This window comes from Podarcis raffonei, chromosome 15 (genome assembly GCF_027172205.1).
Source record: "Podarcis raffonei isolate rPodRaf1 chromosome 15, rPodRaf1.pri, whole genome shotgun sequence".
Taxonomy (NCBI): Eukaryota; Metazoa; Chordata; class Lepidosauria; order Squamata; family Lacertidae; genus Podarcis; species Podarcis raffonei.
The window spans coordinates 14,438,449-14,451,205 of NC_070616.1; the positions used below are offsets into that span (position 1 = coordinate 14,438,449).

General features: G+C 47.3%; 1 protein-coding gene and 1 long non-coding RNA gene across 2 annotated transcripts in view; both read right to left on the reverse strand.

Moving 5' to 3' along the window:
• TMEM132E (transmembrane protein 132E) overlaps window positions 1-12,757 on the reverse strand; it is a 126,002-nt gene that overhangs the window by 25,935 nt on the left and 87,310 nt on the right. Inside the window, exons 2-3 of the mRNA XM_053366256.1 lie at window positions 7,805-8,705; window positions 3,705-3,845 (exon numbers count right to left, since the gene is read on the reverse strand). Coding sequence (XP_053222231.1) covers window positions 3,705-3,845; window positions 7,805-8,705 — 1,042 coding nt within the window. The remainder of the gene's footprint in view (window positions 1-3,704; window positions 3,846-7,804; window positions 8,706-12,757) is intronic.
• On the reverse strand, window positions 6,641-7,798 carry LOC128402302 (uncharacterized). Its single transcript, XR_008327663.1, has 2 exons — window positions 7,261-7,798; window positions 6,641-7,137 (listed from the first exon to the last, which is right to left on the reverse strand). It is a non-coding gene; the product is annotated as an uncharacterized LOC128402302 (long non-coding RNA).

Consider the following 12,757-nt stretch of genomic DNA (forward strand, 5'->3'; position numbering starts at 1 on the left):
GAAGAGGGCAGGATCCCCAAAGGCTCAGGAGGCTCAGAGCAGAAGAGCAGGGGAGAGAGCAAATAGAGAGCGGAGGAGAGGAATCAGAGGGGAGCGTAGGGGAATATGACAGTGGACCGAGAGATTCCATGAGCTTCTCCAGCGAATCAGAAGATTCCCAGGAGGGGGCGCCTATGGTAAGGGCGAGGCGAGTCCCAGGGGGGACGATCCATAAACAAGGAACCAGAGGGGAGTCCCAAAGGAGTAGCGGAGGAGTAGGGCCAGTTCCCCCACCAGAGCACAGTGGGGGGGAAGAGTCACGTGAGTCAGGACCAGCTTCTCCTCCATCGGGGAGTGGGGAAACGGAGGGAAGGCCAGGTCCAGCTAGCCTCCCCGAAAGGGGGAGCAGTGACACAAGTGTAACGGTCAGAAGGAAAGTGGGAGGCTGCGCGCGCGCACCAAGTTCAAATGTGGAGGAGCGCAGGACAGCAGAAAACCCGGATTGGGAGCCAGGTCCTAAAGCCCGAAGGAGGGGGGGGAGAAGAGTCGGCAGAATCAGCGTCAGAAGAATCTAGGAGGGCTGAGACTCCGACTAGCAGAAGGACCCAGAGAAAGAAGGAACAGAGGAAGAGGTGGAGTAAGGCTAGAATCTTAAGCTGGTGTCAGGGGGGAGGAGATTCAGATGGGACTTCTACGGTCTGATGGATAGACGTAGCGTTGCGCGCTGCGCGTCTGGAAATGAAACTGAACTTCAATAAAGACTTTTTAACTTGAGGAAGAAGCAGCGTTGGTCTTGTGTGAGCTGGGACCTTGGGCAGCGCTGACAAGTAATAAATAATAATAATAAATTTTGATTTATACCCCACCCTTCCCAGTTCAAAAACCAGGCTCAGGGCGGCTAACAACAAGTTTAAAACACTTTGAAACACTTAAATTATAAAAGCAGCATAAAATATGGTATAAAAACATGAATAACAATAAAATTCAAAAATAAAACAATCAATCAGTTAATCCCCAGGGCTAGCTGGCTGAATTGGTCCTACTTGGGCCAGCGAGGAGGCCAGGGGAGAATTTGCTGTGCGGTCTCAGAGCGGGTGATCTTCATAAAAATGGGGAGGGGAAGGGAAGGGAAATAAAAGATCAGGGTGAATTCAAATTAAAGGCCAGGCAGAATAGCTCTGTTTTACAGGCCCGATGGAAGGAGGTTAAATCCTGAAGGGCCCTAGTCTCATGGGACAAGAGCATTCCACCAGGTCGGAGGACGTGCTGTATGGGGGAACTGGCTTCAGGCACCAGGACTGCTGGCAGACCAAGTCGGCGTTACAAAGATGTCTGCAAACATGGCATGAAGGCTGGCAAACGTCAATCCACGCCATGTGGGAATCCCTTGCAGACGACCGCAGCGCCTGGAGACAGGCAGTCAGGTCGTGTATCCACAGAAGTGGCCAGAGGAGGAGCGCAGAGAGAAGGAACGCCGTGGTGCATCTGCAGCAGCACAAGCAGACACTTTCGTCTGCCCCAGCTGCAACAAAACATTTCTCTCCCATGTCGGTCCCTACAGACACGGCAGGCGCAGCAACCGCCCAGCGGTTTGACTTCACCCCCAAAGGCACACTCCTCCATTGTCTCCCGAGACTGACAGATGCCAACCCATGGAGAGGTTGACAATGATGGGGCTGAAAGCATTTCTTGGGGAGTGAAAACGGGCTCCCAGCCCCCCCCCCCAAGATAAAGGGCAAGATACAAGGTCTGCGAATAAACGCTAGCTAACATACTTCTTTCTAGGTTCAGGCAAGCCTCCGCAGAAAAGTAATTTTAAAAACAACTACCACCAGTCTGCAAGACTCCAAAGAGGCGCAGCTGTAAACAATCAGAGATTAAAAGAACAAAGACAGAATGAATCCGTTCTAAGAAAATCTCATTAACATTAATCACTAGCATACAGACCAGTTCACAGGAGTTCATCCACACTAAACCATTATGCCTGTATCTTAAGCCACTTTTTAATTACTGCTGGATATGACAAGTTTATTTAAAACGTTGTGAAACTGTAGCTCACAGAATCATAGAAGCATAGAGCAGGAAAGGACCCTGAAGGTCATCTGATCCAACCCCCTGAAATTCAGGAAACTCAACCAAAGCACCCATCACAGACGCCCATCCAACCTCCGTTAAAAACCTCCAAAGAAGGAGAGTCCACAACCTCCAGAGGGAGACCGTTCCACTGTCAAACAGCTTTGACTGTCAGAAAGTTCTTCCTGATGTTTAGACAAGAATCTCCTTTCTCGTTATTTGATGCCATTGGTTTGAGTCCTGTCCTCCAGAGCAGGTGAAAACAAGCTTGCTCCAGCTTCCATGTGGCAGCCCTTTACATACTAGAAGATGGATCTCCTATCTCCTCTCAGTCTCCTCTTTTCCAGGCTAAACATACCCAACTCCCTCAACTGTCCCAAATAAATCCTGCCAATTTATCAATCTCCACTTCCCTTCTCAACATTTCATTCGGTATACATGTTTTAAAAACCACTGATTTTATCTATAGTCACTTGATTGCATTATGTCTGCTGTTCTGAAAGTGCTTTTGCTGCAGTTTTGAATGAATGCTTTTATGTAAACTGCTTAGAGGTTTTTTCTTTTTCTTTTTAATTAAGCAGAATATAAATCTTGCTAAATACAATAAGGACACAAGCACAAACCACTTAGGAACAGGAAAAGAAAAGGTTTAAATCAATTCAACAAGAATACAGGGCAATCAACTATTTAGTACGACTGTACCTTACATGGGGGTTCAGATACATGAGTTCTGTGCATACATGAAAGTCAGGTACACCCAAATCTTTAGAACTGCCCCACATCTAGAAGGTAAAGAGGAGAAAAAGTTTCCCCAATACTCCTAGAAACAAGGCAGAGACCTTAAAAGTTCTTTCTGCACTGGGAAACCCCAAATGGACACTGAGCAAAAAGGTCTTTTAAGCTCTTCGCCTTGCTTGGATTGAACCCGAGCTACCTAAAGACAAAAAACACCTGTTTATGTATGCTCAGAGATGGAAAGAAGACCCTGTCCCAAACAAGAAGGAGTGGCAGATTAAATTAATGGACTATGCCGAAATGGCAAAACTTACTGGAACAATAAGAAACCAAGAAGAAAGAAACTTTATTAAAGGACAGGGGAAATTCGTGGAATATCTGAAAAGTTTTTGTACACATATAATAAGTTCATTAGCAACATTGACCTAAAACAAGCAGCTAAATGTAATGTTAAAGAAAAATTAGGGAGTAATTAATAATTGGAATAAGGTGGGGAATGCAGTGTTAAGAATTGAAAATATAAGAAACCGCAAAAGGGGTGGGGGTGGGGAGTCAAAATATATAGGTTTACTGGGAAATCATTGGATTTGTATGTTTGTAAAAAATGTAAAACTGAAAAATAAAATTTATTTAAAAATGACCGCAAAAAACAACACACATGCACTAGTACTGTGCAATAAGACAGTTCCCTGCAATCCAGTCATCTCTCTGCACCCCCCCCCAAAAAAAATCTGCTGAAAAGGTAAGTCTTCAGCTGGTATCCAATGCTAACCAATCTTGGTGCCAAAAAGTGGGACAGTCTACCTGACAAGCACACGGTGGCCTCACGAGGACATCACGTGAAACACAGCCATTGCATTAAAAAATTTAAAAGTGTGTGGGCAATGCTGGCCAAAAATCTCAGAAGTGCATCCTACCTGGGTTGAGCACCGCCGATCCAGGCCACGTCAACGGTTGAGGTGGAGTGTTTGCTGCCAGTCTGGAACTCAGAATTCACGAGCCACTTGGGGTGCCTGGGTCTGGTCGTGAGGAGATTCACCCCTTTCTTGGCCTTCACTCTGCCAAGCAGGAAGAGACAGAGGAGAGCAACACCCGTTTCTGAAGGACCCTCAAGTTCGGCTCCCACCCCTCCTCCTCATGCGCCCTCGGGCAAGTCGCTTAAACCTTCCCAAATTTGTTTGAATGGACTGAAATGGCAAGCTCGGCCTTTACGGAGGGGGGCAGCCATAACAGTGGGTTAGAATCAGAATGGTGACGTCGGAAGGGATCCCCAGAGGTCCTCTATCCCAACCCCCTGGCAGTGCGGGAATCCCTGACAGATGGCCACCCAACCTCTCTTTTAAAAAATATATCCAATGAAGGAGAGCCCACCACTTTCTGAAATAGCCATTCCATGGTCGAACAGCTCTTACCCTCAGAAAGTTCTTCCTAATCTTTAATCTCCTTTCTCGCCCTTTGAATCGTCGTTTGAGTCCTACCCTCTGGAGCAGCAGAAAACAAGCAACTGGTATTCATAAGCATTACTGCGTCCAACCATGGAGGCAGAGAATGGTGACCAGGAATAGCAGCCATGGATTGCCTTAACTTCCATGAATCTGTCCAATTCTTCTTTTTTAAATAGTTTTTATCAAAGTTTTTGTGTTACAAACCAAACAAACAAACAAACAAACAAACAAACAGGGAAAAGGGTTTCTATCATCTCCACTTTCAATTCACAGTCTTTATCATATTTTTCACATTTCACATTTTTCAAAGTGAGAGACACTTTTGTCGTAGACATCTTGCGGTTGGGGGAAAAGAGAGGGAGGAAGAGTGTTGTTCTTTTGGCCCTGTTGCATAGTGTTAGCGCAGGGGTTTGTGTCAGCATCACTTGGGCAGGTCCATTGCTCATATATATATTTATTTATCATTACTGACATTGCGAGAGATCAGGGGGCCCACAGTTTGGTTGGCTGCATTCAGTTGATTGCAGTGGGGCATGTTTGTTTTATATCGGGGTCGGAGCAGGCAGGTTAGCCATATTGTGTCCAATCTTCTTTTGAAGTCATTTGAGTTTGGAGAACAACACTGCATCCTGTGGCAGTGAGTTCCATAGTTTCATTATGCTTCACATGGATTTCATGTCACCTGTCTCTCATCTTTTTCCCTTGCAGAACTTGCGGGGTGGGGAGGATAGGGGCAGAGTGAGAATGAGTTGACTCTGCTTCCTAATGGCTCCAGCTCCCATTACAGTGGTACCTCAGGTTACAGACGATTCAGGTTACAGATGCTTCAGGTTACAGACTCTGCTAACCCAGAAATAGTACCTCAGGTTAAGAACTTTACTTCAGGATGAGAACAGAAATTGGGGGGGGGGGGTGGCGCAGCAGCAGCGGGAGGCCCCATTAGCTAAATTGGTACCTCAGGTTAAGAACAGTTTCAGGTTAAGAACGGACCTCCAGAACAAATTAAGTTCTTAACCCGAGGTACCACTGTACTGTTTGGGCTACCTGCCTTCTCCCCACCAGCCCCAAAGAGCACCAGCAACCACTGGCTGGAATGTAGCCTACTGTACAGTAAATGCGAAAATGAACAGTCTCCTTTGGGAGGTTTCCAAGCAGAGCTTGGATGGCCATCTGTCATGGATGATTTAGCTGAGATTCAGCAGGGGGTTGGACTAAATGACCCTTGAGTGGGTCCCTTCCAACTCTACAATTCTATGATATATTTTGCCACCCGCTTTTGGCCTCAGGCCCGGCCTACCAGCAGTATGTGGCTCTCAAGGAGTTGTCCACAAGGGATTGTTGTGCTTGACCTGACAAGGGTTTCCCTTCCATGTTCCAAATGCTGCTGCAATGCTACCTTTCTGCCAATTCTAGAAGCTCACATTGTCTTGTTTTTGATTCGTGAGGCAAGTCGAACTTTCATCTTCAGGGTGGGTGGGGGGAATAAATAAATAACAGACGGACTGAATAGATGGAAAGAAAGGCAGAGGGCCCAACAGGGGCTCTGGATCCCTGGGAGCTGGAAAACCTTGCTGCTCGATTGTTGGATCCCAGGGAAAACATCCAACTCTGCAATGAGAACAATGATGAATAAATAATACAACCTATTTGCATCTATTTGCAATGCGGGGTTGCTTTTTAGCGCAGGTCATGCGCTGAGTGAATGATGCCGTTTTGCAAAAAGTCAAGAACCTTCCAGCTCCATAGTTCTACAGTTCTGTGATTCATGGGAGGTTTTCAAAACATATGTAAGGGATTCTTTATCTCTGATTCTTGCATTGCAGGGGGGTTGGTCTAGATGACCCTAGGTGTCCTTTCCAACTCTACAATTCTATGAATGTTTGCCAGCTTGGATACCTCCCTGAGCCAACGAGCAAAAAAACCAGAAGTGATGTGAACAGTTGATCTGAGGAGATGATGCAAAATGAAATAAATTATGCAAATGTCCCCCACTTTGCCTAATTGACATAAGGCGCCGAAATCAGCTGTTCCTGGCGCCGAACACAGATTTCCAGGGTGTGTAGAATGTGGCTGCTTTCTAACACCACCCGGCGTAAATCCATGAATATTGAGAAGGTGTCATTGAAAGGAGAATCCAGAAGGATCGTTGCTGGGTCTCCAGATACAAACAAGACATGGAGGTGGATTTTAAACTCACAGCTCAAGGGTGATAAGGAAAAAAATCAAGTCTCCAGGCAACTACGTTAGACCAGAGCTCCAGGGTAGGTCATCTCCAGGCAAGGCTCTGGCAAAGACTCACTCCTAAAACCCTGGCGATATGCTGCCATTCAGTGCTGACAAAACTGAGGTAGGTGGACCAATGGCCAGATTCAGTATAAATATGTTCCTATTTAAATCAGTCTCCTCCCCCCCCCGACCCATGAGGACTGCAATCTTGCTTTACTCTTGGGGGAAGGACAACAGCTCAGGGGCAGAACATCTGACCTGCAAGCAAAAGGTTGCAGGTTCGATCCCCTAGGTTCTCCAAAGGCAGCGCTGAGAGAGACTCATGTGTGATGCCCAGGAAGGCCACTGGCAATCAGTGTAGACAAAGCTGTGCTGGATGGACCAATAGACTTGGCATGAAGAGGCTTGCTAATGCTATTCTAGGCTGCATCAGCAGAAATATACTGTCCTGATCAAGGGAAGTCATAGGACCACTCTATTCTGCCTTGGTCAGACCCCACCTGGAATACTGTGTCCATTTCTGGGTACCACAATTTAAGATGGATATTGACAAGCTGGAAGGTGTGCAGAGGAGAGTAACCAAGATGATCAAGGGTCTGGAAACTAAGCCTTATGAGGAGTGCTTGAAGGGCATGTTTAGCCTGGAAAAGAGAAGACTGAGAGGAGATATGAGAGCCATCTTTGAATATCTCAAGGGCTGTCACATGGTATTTATATACCACCCTCCCACAAAAGGTCAGTGCGATGTACATCAGCATCGAAACATTACAAAGCTGAAACTGAGAGGAGACAGAATAGCCACCCTCAAATATCTCAAGGGCTGGCACATGGAAGATGGAGCAAGCTTGTTTTCTCCTGCTCTGGAGGACAGGACTCGAACCAATGGCTTCCAATGACAAGAAAGGAGATTCGGTCTAAACACCAGGCAGGACTTTCTGACAGTCAGAGCTGTTTGACAGCGGAACGGTCTCCCTCTGGAGGTTGTGGACTCTCCTTCCTTGAAGGTTTTAAAGCAGAGGTTGGATGGGCGTCTGTCATGGATGCTTTGGTTGAGATTCCTGCATTGCAGGGGGTTGGACTAGATGACCCCTGGGGTGCCTTCCAACTCTACGATTCTACGATTCCTGATTCAGTCCTTTATTCAGAACCATGAGGACTAGAACCTTGCTTTCAGAGACCTCCTTGGAAGCTAGCTCCCTGCGGGTAAAGACGTTTCCCTCTCCTTCCCTCATTCATTACTGCCAGTGAATCCTAACCAAGCAACACTCCCACCTAGAGAGTGACACACGTGATTTGGACGTTGCAGCAACCATCCTTTCTGACCCTCTGCCCGAGGCGCTGCTTACCTGAGGGTGAAGTGCTCGACCGTCGAGTTGTTCATCAGGTAGAGGATGATGCTCAGCACCTCCCCAGGCTTGAGAGGTTTCTCTGGCAGCTGAATGAAGACGTTGTCGTCTAGCCGCTGCTCCTGGAAGACTGGGGCGGGGGGCGGCTGCACCAGCCTCAGGCTGCCAATGCGGAGCAGCGGGTGCTGCGTGGGACCCTCCGCCCGCGCCCCTCCGCCCCCCCTCCGCCCTGCCCCCTCTCCCCCGCAGTCCCCTGCCCCGTCAGGTGCGTGGAGGGTGTAGTACAGCTCCACCTGCTGGGTGTCCCCGGAAAGGTCCATCCCCTCCGGCGCTTTCCTCCGCCCCAGGGGCACGGCCGAGGGTCCAAACCAGGCCTGGGGCAGCTCAGCCTGGGCCAGGCAGGAGGCCAGGACCCCCCGCAGGCGGCAGGAGGTGCGCAGCTCGCGGGCCTCACGGAAAGCGTGCAGCCTCACGCAGGGGAGCCGCTCGGAGGCGCCGAAGTCGTCCCAGTCCCTGCCGGCGACGTAGAAAAGAACCTGCGCCGTGGGCTGGGTGGCCGGCACCCGCGTTCGGACGATGAAGGCGCGCACCTTCCAGTTGACCGTCAGCCGCTCGGGGATCTCCAGGGTGCTGGAAGGCTGGAGGAGTTCTTTGGGCAAGGCCAGGCTGGCGCCAAAAGGCCCCAGGGAGACGTTCAAGACGGGCAACTCCTTGGTCTGGAAGACGACAAAGGGCTCCGAGCGCGTCAGGCTGGCGTTCCAGCCTGGAGGCCGCGTCTCCCGCAGGAAGAAGGCCAGTCGGGTGTTGGACAGGCGGTAGCTCACCGGGAGAGTGGCAGGAGCAGAGGGAGGCTGGGAGGTCTCTGGGGGCTCCGAGCTGGTGGGGAGGACCTTGGCGTGAGCTGCAGAAAAGGAGAGAGAGAAAGAGGGAGTCAAAGGAGGTCAGGCCGGTCACCCTGCAACGCACCTCCCAGACACTAGGGGGTGCCACTGCAGTAACGTCGGCTTTCCCAGAAATAGGATCGTCCACTTCATGAAATCTATATCCCACTTGGTTGCAAAAACGAAAAACCTCAAAGCGGTTTGCAAAAAAGATAAAGCAATCTAATTACGTATCAATAAGAAGAACGTGCCACAATAATTCAAGGCTTTCAAAAATTACTCCTGCATTCTCTCCCCCACCCCTGTTATACTTTATTAAATGTTCAAACGTTCCAATACATAATATTTTTTTTTCATCTGTTTTGCTGACTTCTCACCCCATTTTCCATTGTGTTTCTTATTTCTCCTCCCTTCTATTTCTTATACCACAACAACACATAGCTGTCAACGTTTCCCTTTTTTAAAGGAAATTCCCTTATTCCGAATAGGATTCCTTGCAAGAAAAGGGAAAAGTTGACAGCTATGCAACAACAATACAATAATCTCTAAGTCCTTCTGTTGTTCATTGTTCAAATCCTGAGTTCATCATACTATAGTATTTCTTTAAGTATTGTGAAAAGGCTTCCATTCTTCCACAAAACAATTGTCATTAGTTTCTCTTATTTTGGCTGCTAACTGCCAATTCCACATCGTCCATCACCTTACTTATCCATTCTTCTTTGATAGGATCTACTTCTTTTTCTTTCCATTTTTGTGCATAGAGAATTCTAGCTGCTGTCACTACATACATAAACAGCTTAATTATCTTCTCTCTTTTTTCTTTTTCTTTTTTGAACTTCTGTCCCTAAAACCCCTGAGAGAAAAGCTATCATTTCCCCAAATACCTTCACTTTCTTACAAGTCCAACACACATGAAAAAAAATACTCCTGCATTCTCTACCAGTTAACAGAAAGAACATTTGAAACAGGGGAGAGGACATCTCTGTGAAATCCTCTCAGGCAGAATGCAGGGATTCCCCTTGGCAGTTCCTTACTTTCGAGGAAGCCAAGAGTTTTTCAAAAGTCCTTTCTTTCATGAGAACATTAAAAAGAAGCTGGTGGATCAGGCCCATGGCCCATCTAGTCCATTTATATTCAACACCTCCAAGGAGCTCGAGGTGGTTCACACAGTTTTTTCCCTGTCCCCATTTTATCCCCTCAACAACCCTGTGAGGTAGGTAAGGCCGAGGGACAGTGATTGGTCCCTGGTCACCCAAGGAGCCTTATGCCTGAGTACGGATTTGAACCCACGCCTCCCACTTCCTAACATGGAACGCTAACCACTATATTACACTGCCTGTCTGTTTTAGGGGAAAGCAAGTGCAGAGGTGCATACTTTTTTGCAACCAGAGCTTAATATGGAATGCATGTGAAACTAGCATGGAAACTGAGATGCACTCTTACTGATCAGGAAAAGGATTTTGTGGTGGTGGGGAGTTCCACAAAATGTCAACCCAGCTGACCAAACAGGTGCCCTCCATGCTAGGAAAGCAGTTAAAGACAACGAAAAAAGAACAACGAAATAAGAGTGCATAGCCATTTCTTTTATCCTCCCTTTTTGTATTGTTGCCAGCTCTGGTTCGCACCCTTTGGAACCGGGTACCAAAATATTATGACTCGTTTCTACGGATTGCGTCCCTTCCAAATGCTTCCGCCTGGGGTTAAGACACACTGACACCACCCCCTCCTCGCCCCCTTTTCTGACACAAGCAACACACACACACCCTTTCCATCCCCATCTCCCTGACAGACATTTTGGCTGTGAACCATAAATACTTTGTGGAGGCATCTCTGCTCTGCCAAGAGCTGCTGATTGAAGGACACAATCTGCATGCAATTAAGTGGGTTAATGAAGGTGATTGCTTATTAATAACTCTGACTCCGTCTCGCAGCTCGGGAGATCAGAGGGCAGCTGGGACCCACCCACTCCCGGCTGCTGCTGCTCAGAGGTGCAATGCAGAGGTCCCGATGTGCTGGTCAAATGGCAGAACGCCTGCCAGTCCAAGGAAAGACCTGACCCGTCCCACTGAAATACCATAAGCTGCAATTCAGGACATAACAAATAACAGTCGCTATGGTACTTGGGCAGGAATGGAGAACCGCAAGCCCAGCAGCAAGGAACCCCAACATTAAAGAACCATCAGGAGAGAGATACACCCAGCCCCAATGCAGAACTGGCAAAATTAACAGCAAAATTAAAAGGATGTATCAATGAATGTTTTTTGGAAGAACGGGTGCCTTTTTCGGACCACTTGAAAAAATATTATAGTATGATGACCTCGCGAGCAGGATTTGAGCTATGAGCAACAGAAGTAATTAGATTATAATATTGCGGTTGTGCTTTAATAGACAGATGATAGAGTGAAGAAACAACTCCATGGGAAACAGGGTGGAAAGTCGACAAAAATGTCGAGACTTAATAAAATACAATTGAAAAGAAAAGGCATTGGGAGAGAGACATGAGCAACCCCGTTAATGTTAACGGCTGGAGTCGTGTTTGGGACAAGAGTCCTTTCCGATCATCCTCTGCAAGAACAAAGGGGGAAATGTGCCCCAAATAATGCACAGGTGGTAATTTACATCCTTCTTTGGTTAATAAATTTCACAAAGGAAGATAAGAAGAGTCTGCTGAGTCCGGCCAATGGCCCATGCAGCCCAGCATCCTGTTCTCACAGTGGCCAACCAGATTCCCCTTATGGGGAGCCCACAAGCAGGATTCGAACACAGGAGAGCTCTCCCCTCCTGTGGTTTCCAGCAACTGTGGAGGCACGGCACAGCTTCCATCAGCAGCCCTCTCAAACTCCATGAATTTGTCCAAGCCTCTTTTAAAGCCACCCAAGGGGGTGGCCGTCACTGCCTCCTGTGGGAGGGAGTTCTGTAGGTTAACCCTGCACTGAGTGGAGAAAGACTTTTTCTTTTGTCTGTCCTGAATCTTCCAACATTCAGCTTCATTGGATGCCCACGAGTTTTATTGTTATGATTCAGATCCACAGAGATGGCTATATGTGTACAGTATGAAGCCCTCCTCTATCCAGCCCTGCTGCTCAGTCACTGCCAGCTCAGAAGACGGCTCCCTTCCCCCTCGGCTATTCAGATAGGCTGCTTCTGAACATGAAGGTTCTACTTCGGTAGCAAAGCTAATAGTCATGGACACAGTTTGGGCACAGCCGCACAATACACTTAAAGCATTTTCAGCACACATAATTTAATGCACAGGACTTCCCCACAAAACTCCTGGAACCTGCGGTTTCCCCCTCAAAGAGATATCACTCAGCTCACAAGTTACACTATCCATTTAAAAACTGTACTGTTTACTGGTTTCAAAAATGTCCTGGGCAGTTCTGAGCACATCCCGCTAGTAAAATACAAAGAACAAATGGTTTGTGCATTGCCCTGGGAAACCTTTCAGTTGAAGAGCAGAATCATTATCCTCATCTTTTAATCTGATGATGGTAAAACTGTGCAAATTCAAGAGGACCCATTTTAATTCTGCAGGATCCAATTTTTACGTGGACCCCATGGAAAAAGCAAACTATTGTCGGGTTGTATCTTTGCTTTCTGTCTCTCTCTGTCTGAGGAGTGTGACCTGGGGGAAGGCAGGGCAAGAGAAGCAACCTGTGTCAATCTCCCCAAATTCCAAATTTGTGCATGGACAGCCCCTCCCCAATAAAAAAATTAGTGCCCCCTGCTGGCTCTCTTCTGCAGTTTTGGCACCAAGCAAAGACATGCTTAATTTTCTCAGGCCTTTTAATTCAATTTGCTCTGTTTTATCTTGGCTGGGATTGTATGGGGGTATTTTTTATGCTACTGCTATTGCTTTTTTATTGCTTCTTTTGTATGTTTTCAATTTGTTTTATTGTGCCCTGAAATTTTGTAAGCCATCCTGGGGATTTTATTGGACGGGGTATAAATCCCGAAAACAAAACAAGCAAACAAACAAATGAATGAATCATTTTCTTTTCTTTTCATTCTCCTGTTACGCCATGCAAGCCAACATCATACAGAAATCAGAGATCAGGCGAGACATCCCACC